General features: G+C 47.2%; 1 protein-coding gene across 5 annotated transcripts in view; it reads left to right on the plus strand.

Moving 5' to 3' along the window:
* The window catches only part of MORC2 (MORC family CW-type zinc finger 2), a 41,682-nt gene extending 17,609 nt beyond the window's left edge, over positions 1–24,073 (plus strand). For 2 of the 5 annotated variants that reach the window (XM_078060766.1, XM_078060770.1), the window contains exons 6-27: positions 2,736–2,844; positions 6,711–6,870; positions 6,974–7,085; positions 7,614–7,739; positions 8,554–8,633; positions 9,364–9,446; positions 10,001–10,086; positions 11,381–11,521; positions 11,605–11,759; positions 11,872–12,000; positions 12,507–12,612; positions 12,932–13,064; positions 14,397–14,471; positions 14,556–14,936; positions 15,522–15,653; positions 16,120–16,174; positions 16,594–16,735; positions 16,864–17,091; positions 17,184–17,277; positions 20,865–21,053; positions 21,147–21,239; positions 22,332–24,073. In XM_078060766.1, coding sequence (XP_077916892.1) covers positions 2,736–2,844; positions 6,711–6,870; positions 6,974–7,085; positions 7,614–7,739; positions 8,554–8,633; positions 9,364–9,446; positions 10,001–10,086; positions 11,381–11,521; positions 11,605–11,759; positions 11,872–12,000; positions 12,507–12,612; positions 12,932–13,064; positions 14,397–14,471; positions 14,556–14,936; positions 15,522–15,653; positions 16,120–16,174; positions 16,594–16,735; positions 16,864–17,091; positions 17,184–17,277; positions 20,865–21,053; positions 21,147–21,239; positions 22,332–22,400 — 2,878 coding nt within the window. In that variant the 3' untranslated portion in view covers positions 22,401–24,073. The remainder of the gene's footprint in view (positions 1–2,735; positions 2,845–6,710; positions 6,871–6,973; positions 7,086–7,613; positions 7,740–8,553; positions 8,634–9,363; positions 9,447–10,000; positions 10,087–11,380; positions 11,522–11,604; positions 11,760–11,871; positions 12,001–12,506; positions 12,613–12,931; positions 13,065–14,396; positions 14,472–14,555; positions 14,937–15,521; positions 15,654–16,119; positions 16,175–16,593; positions 16,736–16,863; positions 17,092–17,183; positions 17,278–20,864; positions 21,054–21,146; positions 21,240–22,331) is intronic. The other 3 variants (XM_078060767.1, XM_078060769.1, XM_078060768.1) reach the window with 3 other exon arrangements.
* Positions 24,074–24,495: the final 422 nt, after the last annotated feature.

Here is a 24,495-nt window from a genome sequence, read left to right on the forward strand (position 1 = left end):
CAGTCTTGCTGTGGAAACATGTTGTTTTGTTAGAGGGGGTGCTTTGGTCAGTCAACAGTATCAGTTGTCCCTCACATGCAGCATGCTTTAGATGTGTGGCAGGGAAAGAGAGTACTTCCAAAGACATCGGAGACATGGTATCTGGACTTTCTGATTTGTCTTTCAGGGGAGAAACCAAATGGTAATAACAAGTACTTACCATGTGCCAGGCACTGTGCTAAAAACTTTACTTGGATGATCTTATTTAATCCTCCTATTTTCATTTTTTTTTTAAAGATTTTATTTATTTATTTGACAGAGACAAAGCAAGAGAAGGAACACAAGCAGGGGGAGTGGGAGAGGGAGAAGCAGGCTCCCTGCTGAGCAGAGAGCCCGATGCGGAGCTGATCCCAGGACCCTGGGATCATGACCTGAGCCAAAGGCAGATGCTTAATGACTGAGCCACCCAGGTGCCCCTATTCTCGTTTTTTATTCTCATTTTCCAGTGAGGAAATTGAGATTTATGGGGATGAAGTGATTTGCCCAGAGGCATACAAATATTTGCCTGAGTGTAGAGCTGAGATATGAACCAGGTCCTTTTGACTGCAAAGCCGGAGCTGTTATCCATCTCATTCAGTCATGCAAATTAAAATTCAAATCTCACCTCAGCCACTTAATTATTTCTCTGAGCCTCAGTTTCCTCCTTTGTAAATTGGGATTATAATACGTGCCAAATAAGTTAAGGATTAAATGCTGTCATTGCTTTGAGAGCCTTAGACTAGTTTCTGGATTCTTATTTTATTTCTCCTTTGTTCTTTCCATTAGCAGATTCCTTGTCTAGGGTAGGGTCTAGGAATCTATAGGTTAGGTTCCCCAAGTGATTCTGTTGCTGGTGCCCTAAATTCCAATAACTGAGGTCTCTTAGAGTCAGTGCGAAAGAAGTCCTGACTTCCCATCTGGATTGTAGGCCAGCCTCCTCCTAGCTGGTCTTCTCAGTTTTGTGGCCGCAGGCAAGCTGTTTCACGTCTCTGAATATCTGTTTTCTAATCTAGAAAATGGGGTTCTATTCTCTGACATTCTCTCTTACAGAGCAAGTTTGAGGAGCAAACTAAATATGATTCTGACAGTACTTAGAAGACCAGGAAGTTGAGAGTGTTGTCATTAGCATATTTTAGTAGAATGAGTTTTGTAAAGGATGCATTGAGTTGGAGCCATCTAGTGTTGAGAGTGTATTTATTTTGAAACCAGAAGTTGAAAAAGAGTTTCAAGAGGGAGTGATTTATGGTGAGAATAGGGCTGAGAAGCAAGGAAGCCAGCAGAGAGGTGGCATTTTTGGGGTTGTTGCTCTTTAGCCTCCAAGGTCAGGATCAAAGAGGGAAGAAAGAAGCACAAAGTGAGAGTTTTTGCCAAATTAGGGCAAGAGCAAGCTTTGACAGAAGGCAAGGTAATATGCCTCATTTTGCTATCCATAAGCTTCAGGGAAGAAGGAGGAGGGCTGTGAAATCTGTCAGAGGAAGCAGCATTGCCAGCATCTTGGGAACTGGAAGAGGAGAAAGAGAACTTGTCAGCGCCCGCTGCCAAGTGTCTCTGGATAGTGTCCTGGGCGTTTTCCTGAGCATTTGGGGAAATGGGACATGGCATTCATTTGTGTGTTTGGCATGCCAGCCTGGTTTGTATTTGTACATACAAGAGAGTAATGAGGCTTCCCACTGCCATCCCCTCCCTGGAGTATTATGAAGACTAATGAGATAATAGCCATAAAGCCCCAGAAGCTGCTCAGAAGAAAGGAGCTAAACAGCCCCATTGTTCACTGGGCAATGAACTGTTGGAACTTCTGCCCTGTTCCATGTTGCCCAGAAAGGCCTGTCCTTGCCTGTTTCTCAGATGATTTAATGTGGCCAAACAGAGGAAGGAAGCAGTTGATTCCATTCGGACTTTTGCCTTGTGGAACCCAGCCTCAAGGCACATTTCCCAGAAACCAGTTGCATCTAAAAGCAGGGACTGCCTCTGTCATAAGGAGCTTGAGGTGGCGAAACAATTTTGAGACAGAAGATGGTTGTAGTTACAGGACATGAGCCAATTATAGGTCTCTTAAAAACTATGATTAAGAATTATGTTGTGTATGGTTAGCCCCTATATTTGGCTGAGCCTTGGGATCATACTGGTTTGTTTTGTTTTGTTTTTTTTTTTTGAGAATTTATGAGTGTAGACTGTGGGCTGTGCCCTTGATGGTACTGCCATTTGATGAGTGAATGAGAATGGAGTTTGTGTCAACAAAGGAAGGATCAGATGGGAACTGGATGTGGTCAGCATGGACGATGATGTGTTGAAGGTATCGGTTCCTGGAGAGAAATCTGATGGTGGCACAAAGAGTACAGCAGTCCTTGTGTAGCTGAGATGAACCTGGTGCATGGGCAGCAGGGTTACTTACCATGTGCAGCAGGTCAGGAGTTAACTTGGGGCTGACGATCCGTGGTGAATGTGCCCTAGAAGGGTGGTGGGGAAGCCTTGTATGGTGGGTAAGTGTGGTCAGGCTGGTTGTGAGGAACGATGAAGGCTGATGGAAGAGCAGAGGGAATGAGGACTGTGGACCTCATCTCAGGGTCCTGCGAGGGAGGGAGGTCTTGAGGAGAGCCCTCCAAAGGCAGTTTCATTCATGTCCAGAGGGTGAATTTGCTCCTTTTTCAGATGAGTTTTTGAATCCCTGGGATTCAAAATCTCCCTGGGAGAATAACCCATTTCTGCTTTCCTTTCAGGGGCTCAATGCGCATTGGGAAGGATTTTATACTCTTCACCAAGAAGGAAGACACCATGACCTGCCTCTTTTTGTCTCGGACCTTTCATGAGGAGGAAGGCATTGATGAAGTAGGTCCTGTCCTCGTGGCCTAAGTCATTATTTCACTTTTCCTGGGTCTGCTTAGGTTATTTGCGATGCTGGGCTCATTGGGGTTGCAGGATTGCGGCCATGCCTCCTTATGGGATTAGCTGGTTGGATGAACTGGTTGAGGGGTTAGGCAGACCTCTTAGTGTGAGAGGAAGTAAAAATCTCAAAGCTTTAGAGAACAGTTGTCCTGTTTCTGAGAATGAGGCCATCAAAATGGCAGGAACCAAGAGTTAGATTTGCAGCTTCTCTAGACCTGCAGCCTAAATTTAGTCTGGCAGGGTGTTAGTATGAAGAGTTTTATCAAGGGGAGTGTTTTGGCTTCTTTACTGTGGGTGGAGATCACAACCTGCAGTAGTAATAGGAACTAATAATAGGAGCAGCACTGTCTTTCCCATATGATGGTGATTTTGTGGAATGTGCTATGAATGTATTTTCCTTTTGAAGAAATATGTTGCTTTAATCGTCTATATCAGAAGGAACAAGTAAGATACTTGTGGGGCCTGGGCAGGTAGTGAAGCAGGTGAGTATATGGAAAACATCATTGTAAGTTCTTTGCTAAATGACAGATGACACTTAGCCCCAGCTCATCATTGCTATGCTGGAAAGAAGTCATAATGAATTTGGAATATTCTCATTTTAAAACATTTCAGTAATTAGGTAACTATGTAAGCTAAACACATGCTCAGTTGATTCTCTTTGTGGCCTGGTGGCTCAGACATCTACGGAGTTGGTCTGGTGAGTCTGTGCTTCCTCACCAGAGGGGGTATCAGAGACAGTTTTAGTTTGCCCAGCCTCAGACTGGACTCTTCCTCCTTTCATGTGTGGGAGGTGGTGGCCAGAGCTGTAGAGAGGGGGCTGAGAGGGTGTGCAGAGAGAAATCCCCAGATAGGTGAATTTAGTCAGGGTTTCAATCTGATTAATCTCTCTTGGTTAGCTGTAATTAGATTTGTGCTGGCCCTCTTTAGATATGAGCTTAAATCATAGCAAATTAGTTCATGGTGGGAATGAAAAGCGGTCTTTTCCCACCACCTTTACTTGGCAAACCAGTGGATTTGTTTGCCTTTTTGGTGCACTGTGTCAGTTATCTATCATACATGCAGTGAGAGAAGTGCTACAGCTGGAAAGAATGCTCCTGGGAGAAGGTAGGGCAGGAGAACTTTTGCCCAGGCTGTGGTTTTCAGGAATGTTTTCTGATGGACTGTGGGTAGTGGGAGGAGGGTGGTCAAGTCCATGGAAATAGTCTGTTCAAGGCCCTGAGGGCTGGTGAGGGCTGTGGGAAGGGACTTGGCAGAGGGACTACCTGAAGAAAGGTGGTGGCCTCTGGAGAGCAGGGAGGGCTAGGTCAGGCTTGACCTCAGGGCCTTGGTGAATACAGGACTTTACTAACACCAGCCTTCAAAGGGAACTTAAGCAAGGGTGTGGCAGTATCAGATTCCCTTTTAAGATGATCAGTTTGGTGGGGCCCCTGGGTGGCTCAGTCGGTTAAGGATCTGACTCTTGATTTCACCTCAGGTCATGATCTCAGGGCGTGAGATGGAGCTCCGCATTGGGCTATGCCCAGTGCTGAGCCTGCTTTAGATTCTCTCTCTCTCCCTTTTCCCCTCCCTGCCTGCTCGCACTCTTTCTCTCTTAAAAAAAAAAAAAATCATTTTGTTATTGTGTGGTGATTGGATTGAAAAGACAGGTGTTGGAGTAAACTAGTTGAAATTCCCTAGCTGTGTGTAGCCTGGCAGGACCACAGCAGGGAGGTCCTTTAACATGTGGGACCCACAAATCTGGTGTTTGATCAGTGGAGAGGGGAAAAGGGAGGAGGGTCATGAATGATGTAGGTTCTGGTGTGGTAGCTGGGGCATGATGTGGGCTGTTTGGAGCTGGTGAAGAATGAAAGAAAATAGCATCCTCCTCTTTGGTGAAGAGTAAGTTTTCCTGGACATGGAAAGTTAAGTTTGGGTCGTGAGCTTGAGGGGAGGCCTGGGCTCTGGGATCCTTGGTAGCAGATGAGCTCACCTAAAGGAGTGTTCAGAGTGAGAAGAGTACCTGGGATCTCAGGGATGCTCTCCTCCAGGGAGAGGAGAAGGTGGCAGAAGAGACAGGAGTGACCAGATGGGTAGGAGGAAAACCAGGAGAGTGGTGACATTGAAATTAAGGAAGTGTCCTGATGGCTGGGATGGGTGCCAGTGGAAGTATATGCTGTTTAAAGCAATGCTGTTATCACCTGGGGCTGCTGTGAAGAATGGGGGTTGCAGAGTCAGGTATAGATTCACAGAACACAAATGGAATTCAGTTCCCCAGGTGAAAAAGCTAGGTTGAAATTTTTTCCTTACTTGGTGCTAGAAGGTCACTATTTTGGATTGTACTCCAGTGCAAACTCAGCCAAGATTTCAAAATAAGATCATTTTCTACTGGGTAGGAATGTGTCCAAACCAGCTCTAGGGATGAATACCATTAGGCATAAAGCTTCTTAGAAACCAGTAAAATGTCTCAGAACCCTTAACAGTTTATCACCCCGGCACTTTTTAAAATACAGAATCCCTTTATTCTTAGGGTGGGCCATTTGATTTGAGCTTTTAGGTGCCTGGACTGGTTTGCTTTACAGAGGGAATGAAGCAGTCATCTATCCACAGGGCTCCTGGGCAGCTGCCTGGGAGAGGAGCACATCTAAGCCTCTGGGTGTGGCACTTAAGGGTAGGATTTTAGAAGAAAGAGTAGGATTTTTTTTCCCCCCATTTTATTGAGGTACAATTGATAAAGATCGGACTTTTAAAAACATAAGATTAAATTCCATAATATGGAATTGTGTATTAAAATACAGGTACAGTTGAGAGAATAATTACAAAGTGAACACCTAGGTAGTTGCCATAATAGACTGATACTAGAAGCCCCCAGTGTGTCCCCTCACTAATTGTATTCCTTATTGTACCTCTGAAGGAACCGCCTTCAGGTAACTTTTGTAATGATTATTTCCTTGTTTCTCTTTATAGTTTTGGCACCTGTGTTGTGTATGCATTCTTGAATAATAGTTTAGTTTGTCTATTTTATGACGTTTATTTAAGTGGGCTCATACCATAGATTTTTTTTTTTTTTTTCTATTTTGTCTTTTTCACATAACGTTTTTTTGTTGTTTTTGTTTTAGTTAGGGGGAGGGGCAGAGGGAGAGAAAGAATCTCAAGCAGGCTCCATGCCCAGCACAGAGCCCAACGTGGGGCTTGATCTCATGACCCTGAGATCATGACCTGAGCCAAAATCAAGAGTCGGACCCTTAACTGACTGAGCCACCCGGCGCCCCTCACATAACGTTGTGTTTGAGATCCATGCATGTTGATGCTAATAGCTGTTAGTTTGTTCATCATCATTACTATACACTATTCCATTGTATAAATATATGATAGTGTAATTTATCCATTCTGTTTTGGATATTTACATTACTCTTACATGTTTGCTGGTACATATGTGCAGAAGACACTCCCAGAACCTGGGAGTGGAATTGCTGAGTTGTATGTTTATATGTATCTTCAGATTCACTAGATAAGTACAAATATCTTTTTAGTAGTAGAGAGAGAAGAATTGATATCAAATTGGGAGAATGGCCAGGGCCATCCCAAGCAGGGAACTGCTCATGCAAAGACCCCCAGGGCATAAATCAGCATATCCCAGAGGACCTTCTGCTGTGACACTGAGGCTTGGGAAGGGCAGAAGCCACAGAGCCTGTGGTGTCAGGCTGCAAAGCTTGGACCTCACCTCTGGGGCAATGTGGAGCCACTGTGGAGAAGGACAAGATGGATGCACATTTTGGGGGAAGGCTATTCTGGGTCTTCCCTCAAAGTGTCTGCCCATGCTTTCTCCAAAGGTGATAGTCCCATTGCCCACCTGGAATGCTCGGACCCGGGAACCTGTCACAGACAACGTGGAGAAGTTTGCCATCGAGACAGAACTCATCTACAAGTATTCTCCCTTCCACAATGAAGAGGAAGTTATGACTCAGTTCATGAAGATTCCTGGAGACAGTGGTAAGTAGACTTGAGCTTATAGCCCCTAGAATCCAGGAGCCATGAGTGGTGTGGGGATGATCAGGTGGTGCCTGGCAGGACAAAAGGAGGATTTGTTTCCCAGGAACACTGGTGATCATCTTCAATCTCAAACTCATGGATAATGGAGAGCCAGAGCTAGACATAATCTCAAATCCAAGAGATATCCAGATGGCAGAGACTTCCCCAGAGGGCACGTGAGTGTGGCTGGGAAGGGAGGGAAGGTTTGGAACTGGTGGTCCATTTTCTCAGGGAGAGAAAGCTCAGGAGGTGACTTTAATAGCGAAGGGGGGGTGGGGCTCATTCCCTGAATTTCCCAGTATTGGAGTTGATGAAGCTGAGCACTCCAAATTTTCTTACCACAAACAGAAGGATGAATAGGACAGCAGCTCCTCAGCTAAGCCAAAAGAAAAGATTAATGGTCCCTTGCCCCGACTCCTTGGTTCCTTGCCCCAACTCCTTGATTTGGAAACTGAGCCTAGAGACAGGATGGGTTTTGCTGGGTCTGTGGTGGGGCCAGTGGTAAGGCTGGGTCCGGTGTCTGTGGAGTGCCTGTGCTGGGGATGTGAAGGGTGTGCTCCCCACACTGAGGGAGCAGCCCTTCAGGGTGGTGAGAAAAGCCAGCATGTGAGGTGGAGGGTCTGCAGAAAGGCTGTCCTTTCATATCTTTGGTCAAGCTGGTTGTGGGGTGGGTGATAGCACTCCTCTATTCCTGCCACCTCTAGGAAGCCAGAGCGGCGCTCCTTCCGTGCCTATGCTGCCGTGCTTTATATTGATCCCCGGATGCGGATCTTCATCCATGGGCACAAGGTGCAGACCAAGAGGCTTTCCTGCTGCCTATATAAGCCCAGGTAGGGGTCTGCCCACCCTGGTCTGCTGTTCCCTTGAGCTGAGGATGGGGCCGTGGCTGTATTTCTCGGGGGCATTGTTGGAGTGATGCTAGGAGTGATGATAAGAGGCTCTGACAGTGTTGACTGCATTTGGGCCTTTAAGCTACTTGTGATTTACTGCATAGAAACTTCTAAGTCCTGAGGGAGGGACACAGATGGCTGATGAGCTGTGGAGGTTGGCTGGTGAAGCTTGTTGAGTGTGAGTGCTTTCTGTGACGTGGAGGGTACCCTGCTTGGCACAGTGAACGGTCTGAGCCTTTCAGCTTCAGGGCCAAGGGGCCTTTAGACATTACACAGGAGAGAGCAAAGGCCCTGGCTGATTGCTGAGATTTGTTTCTGCTGTGGGATTATTGATACACCTGGTGAGCAGTGGGGTTCCTTATCAAAGATGGAGCAAGGGGCAAGTGGAGTAAGGAATTGGGTATTTTGCTAAAATAAGTTTGTTTTGGGGGCGCCTGGGTGGCTTAGTCCATTAAGCATCTGCCTTTGGCTCAGGTCATGATCCCGGGGTCCTGGGATCGAGTCCTGCATAGGGCTCCCTGCTCAGCGGGGAGTCTGCTTCTGCCTCTGCCTGCTGCTCCCCCTGCTTGTGCTCTCTCTCTCTAATAAATAAATAAAATCTTAAAAAAAAAAAAAAAAAGTTTGTTTTTGACTCATCATGAGTACAGTGCAGCTTGGAAGGGAGCAGGAAGGCAGGGTGCTTCCTGAGTTGTTCAGGTTGCTGCCCAACCCTGCTGCTGCTTGGGTCTTCAGGTTGCTTTTTCCCCCTGTTCAGGATGTACAAATACACATCAAGCCGTTTCAAGACTCGTGCAGAGCAGGAGGTGAAGAAAGCTGAGCATGTAGCACGGATTGGTAATGTGCACCCCCTACCCACCCCCAGGCAGGAGGGGGGATCAGGTTGGGATTGTCTGGGGGATACTTGTCGTGGCCAAAGCCGGATCCAAAAAAAGCTCTGTCTAGCACCCAGGGGCAGGCTGTTCTCCTGAACCACGGATCTAGTTCCTTTTGCACACCTGCATGCCAATCCTCTCAGCAGTTTTTCTTCCCAGACTCTAGTTTCTCTTCATCAGCCATTTATAGGGACTTACCTAAAACAGTGTCAACTCCTTGGCTTGCTCAGAGTGAAGAATCTCACACTTTTCTTTGGCCCAAATACTTGTGAAATTGGTTTTCCTGACTCCAGGGCAAACATCTCAAGGTCTCTCATGCTGACAGGGCTTCTTGGCTGCTTGATGGAGAGTGATTGGCTGAGGACTTGGATAACTTCCAGCTCCTGCTGAGGATGTAACTCTGGTTACCCTGGGCAGTTTTTGACCTGTTCCAGTTCATTTGTAAAGTTTAAAAAAACATGTCTCAAGTATAAATAGTGCCTGTTTTGTTTGGGACCTCCAAACAAAAGGATTTTCCTTTTTGTACTGACTGCATTCCAGGCAGGGAGGTTGGAGGTTGCTCTCCCAGCTCTCCTGTTCCTTGACAGTGTACACACATCTTGCCCAGCGGGTACTACACTGGGATTCAGGAGGGATGATTAAGAGTTTTTGAACCTTTGTATTCCTTATTCATGGTTTCTTCTGGATTTCAGCTGAGGAGAAGGCACGGGAGGCAGAGAGCAAAGCTCGGACCTTAGAAGTTCGCCTAGGTGGAGACCTCACGCGGGACTCCAGGGTAAGGCCCCAGATCTGAGCAGCTACTGTCTAGCATTTCTGGCATTAGGATCCCAGAGCTGCCCTGGCTCAGCCCCAGGCTAGTCATGAACTCCTTACCCTAAAGCTGCAAAATGGATATTAAGATGTTTCCATAATCATTATTGAACACACTGTATGGTAGAATCTTAGCTAATCATTTCAACATCCTAACAACCATATGGAGTGGCCACTGTTAGTATTCTCAGTTTATAGAAAGGGAGATTGAAGTGAAGATGGTCACTTGCCCCAGGTCACACACAGTAGTGAAGGGGTCTGAGCAGTTCTCTACCCCTCTGTCTGACACTATTATTTCATTTGGGGGTGTTTCCTCCTTCATTTCAGCCTGGTCAGGTAAAGCATAGCTTTTGAGTTTGTCCCCATCAAGGCCATTTTCTGTAGAAAAGAAGTAAATCTCAGAGTGTGTTTTTGATTCCATGTGATTTAAAGTGAGAAGTTTCAGATGCTTGTTATAATATTGCCTGCTGTGGTCCAGAGCACCTCCTCCCCTCACTTGGTGCCAACGTACATTTCCAGGTGATGTTGCGGCAGGTCCAGAACACAGCCATTACCCTGCGCAGAGAAGCTGATGTCAAGAAGCGGATCAAGGAGGCCAAGCAGCGGTGAGTGCCAGGGCTGGGCTTTTTTTTTTTTTAAGATTTATTTGTCAGAGAGAGAGTGCGAGTGCACACAAGCAGGGGGAGCGGTAGGCAGGGGGAGAAGCAGGCTCCCCGCTGAGCAAGGAGCCCGATGCAGAACTCGGTCCCAGGACCCTTAACCAACTGAGCCATCCAGGTGTCCCTGGCTTTTGGTTTTTTAAAATTATGTAGCTTTTATAGTCAAAATTAAAGAGCTTAAGGAATCCCTTCCCACCCTGTGAGGTCGCTATTCTGTCACAAAGATTGCTTTGAGAGAGCCATTGATGTGATCCCAAATGCTTGTCAAATGCCCACTGCAGATTTTTTCCTGAGCTAGGAAAAGGCAGGGTGGGCCCACTCCCTGGTAGACCTCCCTTCCTGGCAACTCCCGTTCTTTCTTCCTTCCCTCTCTCCCTTTCTTCTTTTTTTTTTTTTTCTCTCTCCCCCTCTCTTCTCTCTCTTTCCTTCTTTTTTCTTTTTTCTCCTTTTCATTTAAAGGATATATAAAATGCTCATTATATAAAACTAGTAAAACAGACCATTTTTAGAAATACCATTTTAAAACTCCCTTACATTTGTACCATCTGGTAATATCTACTCTTAATACTTTATCCCTGGTTACAAATGCGGAGTAATGCTGTAGATTGAGTTTTGGACCTTTTTCATCTAGAATGGGCACTTGTCCTGACTCATTAGATTATCTCCGTGTCCCACCTTATGTCTGGAGCTTCTTGGGGCTCTGGACATTGAATTCCTGGGTTGCTGCTTCTTGGCCTTCCTGCCACAGGCGTAGGTTTTTGGATTCTTCTGAGTGAGTGTGCTGCTCATCCATCTGCTTTTCAGCTCCATGATTTTGTTACTTATCACATGAGGGTCTCTTCCCTCACATACGTGTTCATTGTTCTAGTGAATTTTTACCTTTTTAAAATTTATTACTGTCACATGAGTGGAGTAGGTATGATCTTGTTTTTAGTCCACCATGTAACTATCTTCACAGAGATTTGCAGCAGCTTCACAGTATCCCATTCATACTTAAATCTTAACGTTCCTGTTTTGTTACCAGAAGCCCGCCAAAGTCACATGCTTTTAATTAGGGATGCTTAGAGTCACTGGACAGTACCATCTCCCTACCAAGTCTGATGGGTTACACGTTGACTGGAAATGCAAAACTTACTCCTTAACATGTCTCAAGTTTAAGCTTAAGCTAACATATCTTCAAGAACATGGTGTTTGTGTATTCATGAGTTGATCTGCTTAAATTTATATTGTGTCTTCTCAGAGCACTTAAAGAACCTAAAGAACTGAATTTTGTTTTTGGGGTCAACATTGAGCACCGGGACCTGGATGGCATGTTCATCTATAACTGTAGCCGCCTGATCAAGATGTATGAAAAAGTGGGCCCACAGCTGGAAGGGGGCATGTGAGTATTGCCCAAGGAGAGCTTTTCAGCCCAAGGCAGTGGGCCAGTGGGGTGACAGAGTTGTGTCTTTTTTCTCCCTGCAGGGCATGCGGTGGGGTTGTTGGGGTTGTTGATGTGCCTTACCTGGTCCTGGAACCTACACACAACAAGCAGGACTTTGCTGATGCTAAGGAGTACCGGCACCTGCTGCGGGCGATGGGGGAGCACCTGGCACAGTATTGGAAGGACATTGCCATTGGTAATTCCTTTTCTGTTCACTTCCAACCTTAGAATACCCTTAGTGCCCAAGGATGTAAATTTAGGAAGAGCGAGAGGCTGGCTCCTAATATGTGTGGGTGTTTCCTTTCCAGCCCAGAGGGGAATCATCAAGTTCTGGGATGAGTTTGGCTACCTCTCTGCCAACTGGAACCAGCCCCCATCCAGCGATCTACGTTACAAGCGCCGGAGAGCTATGGAAATCCCAACCACCATCCAGTGTGGTGAGCTGGTGGTCGGAACCTCCTCCTGACTCTCCACCATAATCCATGACCCTCTTCTTTCTGACCCCTTGCTGGCCTCCTGACTTGACTGACATTCATGGACTTTGGGTCCCACTGGGGATGAGTCTGTTTGGTGATGGGCCTGGGAGCTCAGCCTTGGGGCTGTGTCAAGTCCCACCTGTCCCTCCTGACTGAGGCAGAAGGTGTCTAACCTGCCAGGCCTCACTTGGTTTGGTACCCCATTGTTAATGGTGTGATTGATGATTGAGCCAGGATCCTGGTGGAGGAGGGAGAGAGGCTGGGAACATTGAAAGTCCATGATATAAAGTGTCTATTCTTGCTGGAATCACTGTCCCTGAGAAGAATTACCATTGTGTAAGGAAGGCAGAGTTGTAGCCATGGAAAGTTGGGGGTATCTTTGCCTTGGGCCTGGTTGAGAGGAACCTGTTTACTAAAGATATTATGGGGCGTGGCTGATGTTTGTGGGGGTGTTTTCTGTGTCATAGATTTGTGTCTGAAGTGGCGAACCCTCCCCTTCCAGCTGAGTTCTGTGGAAAAAGATTACCCTGACACCTGGGTTTGCTCCATGAACCCTGATCCTGAGCAGGACCGGTGAGCACTTGCTCTAACAAGGAGATTGTGGGTATCTCCTCTCTCCTCCACTGTATTCTCCCTACCCTTTGGGTAAATAACTTGCTGTGCATCTTGAGGTCAGTGCTGATATTCTCACATCTCTGTCTTGCTGCAAATAGTAAGTGCCCTGGAAATAAGAATAGATGTCTGTCCTGCAGTGAGTATTAATTCTATACATTTGGGAACCCTGAGGTTGTTGCTGTGGTGAGAGACAGCATGGGTTGGCTGAAGAGGAAGGACTGTGTCCTACTTAGGGCCCTGTTTTGCCACAACCTCCCTAACACCCTCTTTTCTACAGATGTGAGGCTTCTGAACAGAAGCAGAAGGTTCCCCTGGGGACATTCAGAAAGGACCTGAAGACACAAGAAGAGAAGCAGAAGCAGCTGACAGAGAAAATTCGCCAGCAGCAGGAAAAGCTAGAAGCCCTGCAGGTGCGTGGGTCATAGGCAGTGGACAGAGCTAGCCTGTGTCAGGTCTGTCTGGGATGGGAACAGGAACCCTCAGTGGCTCCCTGGTTCTTGAGTACATTAATGATGATCATTTTTTTTTTTTAAATTTTTTTATTGTTATGTTAATCCCCATACATTACATCATTAGTTTTAGATATAGTGTTCCATGATTCATTGTTTGTGCATAACACCCAGTGCTCCATGCAGAGCGTGCCCTCCTCAATACCCATCACCAGGCTAACCCATCCTCCCACCCCCCTCCCCTCTAGAACCCTCAGTTTGTTTTTCAGAGTCCATCGTCTCTCATGGTTCTTCTCCCCCTCCGATTTCCCCCCCTTCATTCTTCCCCTCCTGCTACATTCTTCTTCTTTTTTTCTTTCTTAAGATATATAGTGATGATCATTTTAAAAAAAATCAAACTATTTTGTTTATGTGTTCCAATGTGGGCAGAAAGTAAGTATTCTACCGGAGAGGTAACCACCATTAACTAACATTTCTAATTTTTTATGGCTGCCTATGTACACATATATTTTATAATAAAAATATGGAAATCGTGTCATGACACACACTCTTTTTAGTGCATACTTCTCTTGGGATAATTTTCCAGAAGTGAATTTGAAAGAGTAAAAGCATTTGTAAAATTTTATGGCTTTTTATAACTACTTCCAAGTTATTCTCTAGAAGATATATTGATTTCTGTTTCTTTACAAGCAGTACATTTATTTTAAAGTTTTTTTGCAAATTCGACAGGCAAAGGTACACATCTTATAATTTGAATTTCTTTCATATTTTTGAGTTGGACAATTTTTTTGTCTATTTTTTCAGAATAGCTTCTTCTCATGTATTTTTTTCATAATTGATTTGTCAGGTTTTTGAGATGTATCTATGGTACATTTATCATTTTTATTATAAAAAGCTTTTTTTTTTCTGGCTTCCGTGTCTGTGCAGATGTTCACATTAACCTGGATGTCTTAGGCCTGCCTCCCTATCTACTGAATCCCACTTGTCCTTTCTGACCTTTTCTGTCAGGCTTTTCTTACCTTTCCTGGCTTCTTTTATAGGAATTTAATCCATTGACACTTTTTCCTGGTCTCTCAATTGCTAGATGAATCACATAGAATCCTGTAGTTTGCTGATGATATAGTGTCTGTATTTTTTGTCTCCTAGTGAGAATGGGAGTCTTAAAATAGTAGGACTGTGCCTAGGTTTTCTTTTTTATGTGCCCATTGTCCCAGACATGTAGTAGGGATCCAAAGAGTTTGCTTGAATGTACCAACATATGCAAACAACCTCATCATCATGTTTGCTGTGCAGAAAACCACACCTATCCGGTCCCAAGCTGACCTGAAGAAATTGCCTTTGGAAGTGACCACCAGACCTTCCACTGAGGTAAAGCCCAGGAGCGGGGGAAGGGCTTTTCCTTAGGTGTCTTGTGCTAGGATCAGTGTTCTCATCTCTCTGGTTCTCTTTTAGGAACCTGCACGTAGACCTCAGCGACCTCGGTCACCTCCTTTACCTGCTGTGATCAAGAATGCCCCCAGCAGACCCCCTTCCCTGCAAGCTCCCAGGCCAGCCAGCCAGCCCCGAAAGGCTCCTGTCATCAGCAGTACCCCAAAGCCTCCTTCCCTGGCAGCTCGGGAGGAGGCCAGTACATCCAGGCTGCTGCAACCACCCGAGGCACCCCGAAAGCCTGCTAGCCCACTGGTTAAGACTGCGCCCCGGCCCACCCCTGTGGTGCAGCCACTGTCACCATCTCTGCTACCCAACTCCAAGAGCCCTCGGGAGGTCCCAGCTCCCAGAGCCATCAAGACTCCAGTGGTCAAGAAGCCAGAGCCACCCAGTAAACTCTCCCCAGTGAGATGCTTTTTCTCTTCCAGCCCCGAGTCTACCCTCAGTGGTGTAGGAATGGAATCAGGCTGTGTCAAAGCTGTTTTGGGGGAGCCTCACTGGAGATCATCAAATCTAAAGCTTCCTGTTGCCCCTGAGGAGGAGTCTCAATAGCTGAAGAGACTTGATCTGGTCAGGGCACAGAGCAAGTTGGTTTCCTGTCCAGGGAGCTCTTCACTGCTCCCTTCAAGTTTTGGTCTGCCATGTATTTGAGTCCTCTCCATCAGCTTCTGTGGTGTAGGGGTAGGTTGGCAGCCTGTGACCGCCTTGCTGGGCTGCAACAGTGGTCAGCATGTCTCAGGGAGGTCACGGCTGGCCAGGCAGGCTAAGGGAGAAGTAAACTGAGAGGCTCCCCCTACGACAGCTTTGAGCAAAGGTCCTTGTGGGCACAGGGATCAGGAGGTTGCTGTATACTGAGTAATGTCAGGAGGCTCAGCCCTGGGGGACCTGAGAAGCACACAAGTGGAACAGCTCCTTTAGGCCAGATGGAACCTTCCTGCACTTCAAGGGCTGACAGGGCCCCTCCTCACATTCCCTCTCCTCTTGCTGTAGACCACTCCTGGTCGGAAGCGGACTCTTGGGGTCTCTGACGAAGAAGAAGCTGAGGAGGAGGCTGAGAGGAGGAAGGAGAGGTCTAAGCGGGGCAAGTTTGCTGTGAAGGAGGAAAAGAAGGACTTGAATGAGGTAGGTGGTACCAGGTGAGGTTAGAACCTCCTTCCCCAGGGTTGCAGTCTGCACCAGCTCCGTTTCTCTTTTGTGATTTGAGCCTTCCAAAAGCCCAGTTCATCTCTATAGGACTCTTAGTCACACAGATGACTTAGAAACATGGCGCCAGGTAGGCTTCTGAGTGAGACTGGCTTCTGGCTCTCATCACAGGATGGAGGTCACACACACATCAGGGAGGCTTGAAACCCTTTGCTTCCCTGTGTTTGTGACTTTCCTTTGCATACTGTCTTGTTTATAAAGGTGGCAGAAGGGTAGATACTCAAGGTAGTGTTTTGGAGAGCAGCTCTTGGTGAGACACGGAGATGTAAATGGCCACATAAGACAACATGAGGTGACAGCTAATGACCCTGGGTTGCCAGTCATGTAAAAATCTGCTTTTCGGGGGCACTGGGGATGGTTCTAACAGACTCTGTTCTCCTTACAGCTCTCGGACAGTGCTGGGGAAGAGGACCCAGCTGATCTTAAGAGGGCTCAGAAAGGTGAGTTTGGGGAGGTACCTGGCAGCCTGTGGGGGAAAGGGTAGTGGGGCCCCTCAGCCAGCAACTGTTTATCGTGAAGGCTCTCGAAGGCTTTCCTGGCTCTGGGCTCTTGTGCAGCAATGGTTCCAAGTCTGATCCCAAGAAGAATTCTGAAGATAGCACACCCTTATGTGTATTTTTAGCACAAATTTCTTGGCTTGCACCTCTGGCAGTCACTCATCCTGCTGCTCTTTGGCACCCTCACAACAGATGGGGAAAGGAGATCAGGGTGGCTGGGCTTCATGTTCCTGGCAAAGTATAGGCAAGCATCTAGGGGTTCTTGTCTCTGCAGATCCTGGGACCGCCTCTCTCAAGGTGGCCCTGGCTGAGTGGGGAACTTTGTTAGTGTTCTGACTCCCATTCCATCCTCATTCTTTCAGATAAAGGGTTGCACGTGGAGGTGCGTGTGAACAGGGAGTGGTACACAGGCCGCGTCACAGCTGTGGAGGTGGGCAAACATGTGGTGCGGTGGAAGGTGAAGTTTGACTACGTGCCCACAGACACCACTCCGAGAGACCGCTGGTAATGCCCCTTTCCAGAAGCTGACAGAGTTGGCCAGGCCAGGGGGAGGTCTACCCCTGGCCTCCCAGAAGGTGGCCCATCCTGGGCGCCTGGGGCACACATGACACACGTGCTTGTGTGCCTCCTAGGGTAGAGAAAGGCAGTGAGGATGTGCGGCTGATGAAGCCCCCTTCTCCGGAGTACCAGAGCCCTGACACGCAGCAGGAGGGCGGAGAGGAGGAGGAGGAGGTGGTGGTGGCTCAGCAGGCTGTAGCCATGGCAGAGCCCTCTACTTCTGACTGCATCCGCATAGAGCCTGACACCACTGCCCCGAGCACCAACCACGAGACCATTGACCTGCTTGTCCAGATCCTCCGGTAATGTGTCTTCCCACTCTGGGGCTAGCTGTGGCTCTCCACACTTGTTCTTGCTATTCTGAATTTCTGTTCCCACCTTCTTCTTTCTTTAGGAATTGTTTACGGTACTTTCTGCCTCCAAGTTTCCCCATCTCCAAGAAGGAACTTAGTGCTATGAATTCAGATGAGCTAATATCATTTCCTCTGGTGAGTTTGGCCTAACCTTTATTTTTATTCTGCGTGACGCCTCAGCTTCATGCTTTTTGTGATTGCCAGCCCTTGTTGTGTCTCCCCCCCCGCCCCGTCCCCCCGTAGCTGGATATGACTGTGATGTGCGGAAGCCAACCACAACCACAACCATAAGATGCTGGGGCTAAGTCCTCACTTCGGGACAGCAGGCCTGGTTTGACATTTTAGAATGAGTATATCCTTTTTCCTCTACCCCAGCAGAGGGAGTAAACTTGTCCCAGGCAACAGTGAAGAACTTAGGCTCAAAGTACCTAAAACTTGACTCTTAGAGCAAGGTAGAGATGTCTTGAAAGTAAGCACTGGGTGTTGTTATGCTGATGCGGCACAGGCCCTGTGCTGGACCTCTTCATGAGCAGCAGAAGAGAGTCCTGCCTCCAAGTGGCTTAGGATTCAATAGAGACTGAATTTTTACCAATAGTTGGACATGAGACTGAGAGCAATAAGTGCTGTGGAAGCAGGTGGTTGGGCTGTGGCAGCCTTGGGAGGGGAGAGAGCAGCAGTCTGAAGTGTCTGTATAAGTGACAGGGAAGCTTTGAGGTAGGGGGACTTCGTGAGCAAGGGGTCAGAGGGATGAAAGTTCCCAAGTCAAGGCAGCAGGCTGTGTGGTGAGCATTTAGGGAAGAAGAGGGCCTGAGAGCCAGGATATGGTGCGTCTTGAATGTCTGGTCTTAGGCATAGTGGTTTAAACCTTGAATAAAATGAAGGGCCAGCAAAAGTTTTGAGCTGGGGGAACTGTCAGTCTGAACCTGGTCTAGGGCAAGAGTCAACAAACTTTCTGTAGAGGGCCAGTTAGCAAATATTTTCAGCTTTGTGGGTTATACAGTCTCTGTGGTAACTACTGAACTCCACTATTACAGTGTGAAAGCTGCCGTAGACAGTTTGTAAAGGAATGGATATGGCTGTGCTCCAATAAAGCTCTATTTACAAAAACAGGTGGCAGGCTGATTTGGCCTGGGGCTCTAGTGTGCTGACCCCGCCCTAAGAGGATACCTCTTGTGGCAGTATGTCTGGGTGGGATGGGTGGATGGGAGATGCAGGGGCAAGGGGGCGGGTCCAGTTGTGACAGCTCAGAGGTGAGGGAACAGGAACTTGAGCCAGAGTGGAGGGGGTGGACTGGTGGGTGAAAGGGCCATGTCAGAGGTTGTTGACTGGAGGCAAGTGATGGGGGAGGAGGCAGAGGCCATGTGCTTCTCTATGTCTCAGGCCTTTGGGAAGTGATGACAAAGCTATTAACTGGGAGAGAAAACAGAGGGTGAGGGTAAGAGAGGTGATGAATTGTGATATGTGTTGGGCTGGAAGCACCAGCACCTACATTTCTAGTGATGTCCACTGGGCAGGTGGAGATTGGGGACTGGGCACTTGGGAGGGGTAGGAAGGCCAGGGCTGCATATGGGATCTGGGAGTTGTCTTTCATTGAGTGGGATAGATACTCTTATGGTTGGCATAGCTTAAGTTTTCTAGGGAGGAGTTTCTAGAGAACAGAACTAGAAATCGAAACTGCAGGGCTGGTATGTTCAAGACGTTGGGCCCTCGTATGGCAGCTGTGTGCTTGATGGTTTGCCAAAGAGGAAAAGATGGGGTTTTAAATCTCCATTCTACTTAAAAAAAAAAAAAAAAAGTTAAGAGTTGAAGAAACTGAGGCTCAGAGAGATGAAGAGTCTATTGTGATAGAACCCAGATTTGAACCCAGGTACTTCTTCTTTAGGACAAGGGTCTTGCCCTTCTTCGAGTACTGCCTTGCTTCCCCATGAGATGAGAGGGTAGGTGTTGGCAAAGGAAGCTAGAGGATGGCAGAGCTCGTGGTAGCTTCCCCAGAAAGCTCCATGCCTCAACTCTTGCGCTTGTTGAGGTTGCAGGTGCTCTCTGCAAATCCCAGGAACAAACCACTGATAGGATGGCTAGGGTGGCCTGGCATCCTCTTGTCAGTCAGATTTGTTGATTTTGGCTTAAAGTTGTCAGACTCAGAGTGAAGCCTGAGTGCAGTGGGATCTTTGCTGCTCAGACCAGAAACACAGCCAGGATCATCTGAGCCTAAAAGTCTGTTAGCTTATGCTTATAAAAGGAGGTATATCACCAATGCATCAACTTTAATTTTTATTTATTTTTTTTAGTGTTCCATGATTCATTGTTTGCATATAACACCCAGGGCTCCATGTAGAACGTGCCCTCTTTAATACCCATCACCAGGCTAACCCATCCTCCCACTCCCCTCCCCTCTAGAACCCTCAGTTTGTTTTTCAGAGTCCATCATCTCAATGCATCAACTTTATAGTCTGCTGACTGTAATGTCTAAAATAACTTAAACATTTTTTTAATGTCAGGGACACAACAGAGTCTAATGTTCATTATGCTCTTGTCAGTCTGTAAAAGATCATCCTTTTTGCCACCATACTGGACTAGGAGTTCCATAAAGTTCTTAGGAGTCCTGCAAATACTAGATTTAAATATATATTTTTAAAAAGTAATATAACCATGTAAATCTATAATAAAGAGTTAAAAAACTAACATCATAGGCTCAAGACATCGTATACTGAGTTTTAATATTTTGGAGTCTGCTCACTTATTTTGTGCTGCCAACATAATTTTTTACATAAAACTTCAAATTTCTTTTGCCATCTTGGTTTAATAGGATACTCTACATTGTAAGGTAAATGACACAGTTAAGTACTTTCCAGTCACACTTTTTAAAAACAGCAGTCAGGAGCCAGTAACGCTTTTTAAAATCATCCAGGAGCCCCTCAATGCCAGTAGCTCATACATCTTTATAGAAGCATATAAACACATGAGTTGATAAGACTACAGTGGTCAGCCAGAACCACTCATTTTCATCAAAATGGCCTTATTCTCATTGGTGACTTAAGAGTAAATGATGTTATAAATTTGAGCTTTGAAAATAGATACTGCTCAAATTTTTTTACAGTTAGATTCCATGTAACATTTCTTTTGAAGCAAGTGTTCTGCTACCTTTTAAAAGTTTGAAAAGCCTCATGTCTAGAGAAACTGCTAGTTTACCATCACTATACCCCACATTTTGGAAGTTTCAGGTACTCAGGAAAGATAGTAAAAGCTCTAATGTTGCTTATAGAAGTATACTACACAAATCTGAAGGTATTTGCTGCTGGTGGGTGCTTGATAAATATTTCTGGAAGAGAACTTTTGGTTCTTACATTGTGGGGCGTGACTTGGAATGGGCTGCCGAGAGGACTGTGGTGAAGTTAGAAAGGTGTGATTGAGCTGGGAGAGCGACTTGTCCTTTTTGTGCCAACTGGAATGGAAGAATCATCCCTCACTAATAGCTTGCTGTCTGCCAAGGGCTGAGGGCTTCACATTGGGTGATCCTATCTCCCTCTCATGGCAGCCCCATGAGATGGGCATCAGGTTTTTCCACTCTGGAGCTAGAGAGCCCGCTTGTCCCTTGTGTGTGACATCCCTTCACACTGAGCATCCTTGTACTGAGCCAGGGTGGGGATACTAGTGCTAATCTAGAGGGACCCTTGGGGCCCCTGTAAGTTCATGCAATCATCCTGTGGGTTCCCTCCCTACAGAAAGAGTACTTCAAACAGTATGAAGTGGGACTCCAGAATCTGTGCCATTCCTACCAGAGCCGTGCCGACTCACGGGCCAAGGCCTCTGAGGAGAGCCTGCGCACTTCTGAGAGAAAGCTCCGAGAGACAGAGGAGAAGCTGCAGAAGCTGAGGACCAACATCGTGGCGCTCCTGCAAAAGGTGCAGGAGGTGAGCCAGGCAGCCCTCTCATTGCAGCTGGACCACCTGGTGTCTCAGGGAGGGGGGCCTGGGCACCTCCTGCTCCCTTCTCCCCACTCACAGGAATCTGTGGTTCCAACCCTGGCTGCACAGCATCCTGACCAGGAGGGCTGGAGGTGGTGCGGCTGCCTGGGCCTCATCCCAGCCAGACCCACGGTATCAGATTTTTGCCCTTGTTTAGATCTTATTTACAACCTAGTTTGAGAATCCTCCAAGCCATAAAACAGAAAGAAGTTCTTGCTTTTCCAGATGACGCCCAGATTGGGATTGGGTTGCCCAGAAGTGGGGAGTGCCCCTGTAGGGTCTTAGTCCTTCACCCAGGCAGTGAAAACTGTGGACTTGCTCTGTGTCTGTCCTGTGGATACCGGGTGAACCAGATAGGCAAGCTAAGATCCCTACCCTCATGGCCCAACAGTCTGGTGCACAGAATTATTGATGGGGGGAAGTGCTATGAAGTAAATACAAGAGAAGGAAACATGGAGGCCACTTTACTAGGCTGTTCTAAGAAGGGGGTATTTGAGCTGAGAGTAGAATCAGTCATACAAGATTGGATGTGAGTGCTTTGGGCAGAGAGAAGAGTAGGACCTGAGGTCAAAGGCAGGGACTTGTGGGTGATAGAAGAGGCAGGCCTATGTGAGGTGGGCCATCCCTGGAGGGGTTTGGCACAGTCCTTTTTGCAACCTAAGATTACTTATGTGGTTGGTTGTAGGAAGTCCTGGAGTTGGGTGGAAGTTAGAAGCTAGGGCTTGGGTGAGGAGGTTCCCACACTTATCTGGGTGAGAGATTTGGTGGCCTGAATCTTGGATGGTGACCGTGAGAAAGACAGATTTGTAATATTTGGGGGGAAGGAAGGAAACAGGGGTGATTCTAATGGTTTGTCTTGAGCCCCTGGGTGAGGGAAGGTGGTAGCCTGTACTGAGATGGGCACAACCCGGGGTGGGGTGATGCAGTTGGGCTGTTTTGAATACTGAGTCTGAGAAGTCTGCAACACATCTAAGGCACTGGGAACCTGGGGTAAAGGCAGGGCAGGAGCAAGAAATCTGGGCGTCATCTGTGCACAGAGGATGGGGAGGGGGAGAATGATCAAGATGGGATCAAGATGGGACAGGCCTTACAGCAAGGGCGGAGGAGGGGGTTGGGGATTCTGGGCTCAGGCTCCTTTGCCTGTGAGAAGGATGGGGAGGTGGCCCCCCCCCCCCCCCGCCCACCGCCTTCTGGCCCCTAGCTGATTGCTCCCTTTTATTCCAGGACATAGACATCAACACAGATGATGAGCTGGATGCCTACATCGAGGACCTGATCACCAAGGGGGACTAAGGGGCTCAGAGACAAAGATCAGCTCCTCTGCCCTTCAAGGCAGAGTTCTCGGAGTGGGGGGGGGTGTTTTGTTCATGGGTTGGTGGACTTACCTTGATTTGACTCACATGAGACATTTGTGCTTTTGGAGGGAAAAATACTCTGATTCTTTGAATCTTCCTTCCTAAGTTTATAAATATTTATTTTTTAAAAGAAAAAAGATGCTGCGCCTGCTATGAGACCATACATTTTTCTTTTGGTGACTCTCGGGCAAAGGACAGAGAACCAGGATGCCAAGCTCCTTCTCTTGGCTCCTGGCTCCTCAAGATATGGTAAACCCAGTGTCATCCATAAGTCAGAGAGGCTTCAGGGGCAGGGCTTAGCTCTTCTAGAGGATGAACAGTGTTGATAAGGGAAAGAGCCCTCCAGAGTTGTGCTTCTCCTAGGGGCTCTGATCTGGGGGACCCCTGGGGGCAGTGGATCAGGATAGAGGCTCAGTGCTGAGCAGCTCCCTTCTCAGGTCAGGGACATGAATGCTGGCCCAAGCAGCTCTCAGTCATGCTGTGGCATTGTCCAAACAGCTTGGGGAAGAAAGATCCTCCCATTCAATTCCCCCATCCACTGTTCAAGTTCTCCCTGTGGCAGTGATTTCCTCAGTTAACTATGGATAGTGAGGTTTCCCACCTCAAAAACTTGAGTCCAGATTGAGTAGTAGATCTGACTCTAGTGGAATACACACTGAATGAATGTTTGAATTCCAAAGGATTCTTTTTGAGAAAGCTCCTTATGACAGAGCCCCTGGTGCTGATCTGGTGGTGACCTCTGCCTGTGGGTTTGGCAGGGTCTGGAGGGAGCACACTGCCTCAGATGGTGCTGGCTGATCTGGAGAGCCTGCTGCTGCTGTTTTTACTGTTTCCCCTCTGCCTGGCCTCACCGGTCCCTGTTCTAGGCCAGACAGGAGAGGGGGTCACTGAGCCACAGGGACTCCAGAGGCAGCTTTGTAGGAAGCACACCATGCCTTCCCTCCCATCTAATCACAGCCTCACGCAGCTGTGTCCTTCAAGTGACTTCTCAGGGTCAAAGACAAAGGCAAGAGTTGCTGTTTCTCTTTAGTGGTCATTGGAAAAATTCTGGTTTGATTTCCCCCAACTCTCTTCTCTCTCCTCTATAGTTGGGGACTTTGGGTTTTCTAGAGGCACAAGAACTATGGCCTGGTACCACTGGTCTGTGATTCAAACCTTTCTGGGTGTGTTTCTGGCATCTACCCACTCCAGGTCAACAGTGGCCCACATGCCACTCTGTGGCCTCTGCAGAAGACTGGGAGGCACTGGTGAGGGAAGTCTTTACCCACTTCTGCACGTGTCCAGAAGCACCTGCAATTTGTGGGTTTGGGGCTTCCCCAAACCACATCCCTCTGGCAGGGTTATTTGGGGGAAATACCACTCAGAACCTGGTCTCTTCCTCTGGAAGATTCTCTGAGCCTAGGGGTTTCTTGAGCTGGTGATTCCTCTCCTGTCCACCTCGCTCTCTTCATCCCAGGCAGCATGTGGTTCATTTTTGTCTCCAAACCTACTGTTTTAATCTAAAGGAAGTTGGTTCTGCATTTTTACCAGAGGGTAATACCCAAGTTTTTTATTTACATACCTGTAATCAAAATGCAATACTATAAAACTTTTACTGGTGAGACTCCTGAATTCAGTCTGTTTTCTTCTGTTAGTAAAATCTAGCACTTTCTACTTCATTCTTTCTACCACTATGGTTTTAAACTGTCTTCAGATTATTCCTCATCACCATCTTTTTCTATATTCACCTTCCTTAACACGCACAGAAACAGAAATGCTGAACTTCTTAAAACATTTTAGCTTGAACTCCATGTGCCCACTTTGCTGTTTAAATCCAATCACAGCTGTACTGAATGTAGCCTGTTGCCCAGACGGAGCTCTTGCCATTCTGGGTGGGAAGATAAAGTGCAGGGTTCCTCCCCTTTCCATGTGATGGGACCTGCTTGGAACTTTCTGAAGACTTGGGAGGAGGGAGTGGTCTGGCTGGTTTGTGGCCTGAGGGTCCATAGTACAATGGCTACAAAAAGGTGAATGAATACAGCATTGCTTGTTTT

The sequence above is a fragment of the Halichoerus grypus genome, chromosome 13, assembly GCF_964656455.1.
Source record: "Halichoerus grypus chromosome 13, mHalGry1.hap1.1, whole genome shotgun sequence".
NCBI classification, from domain to species: Eukaryota; Metazoa; Chordata; class Mammalia; order Carnivora; family Phocidae; genus Halichoerus; species Halichoerus grypus.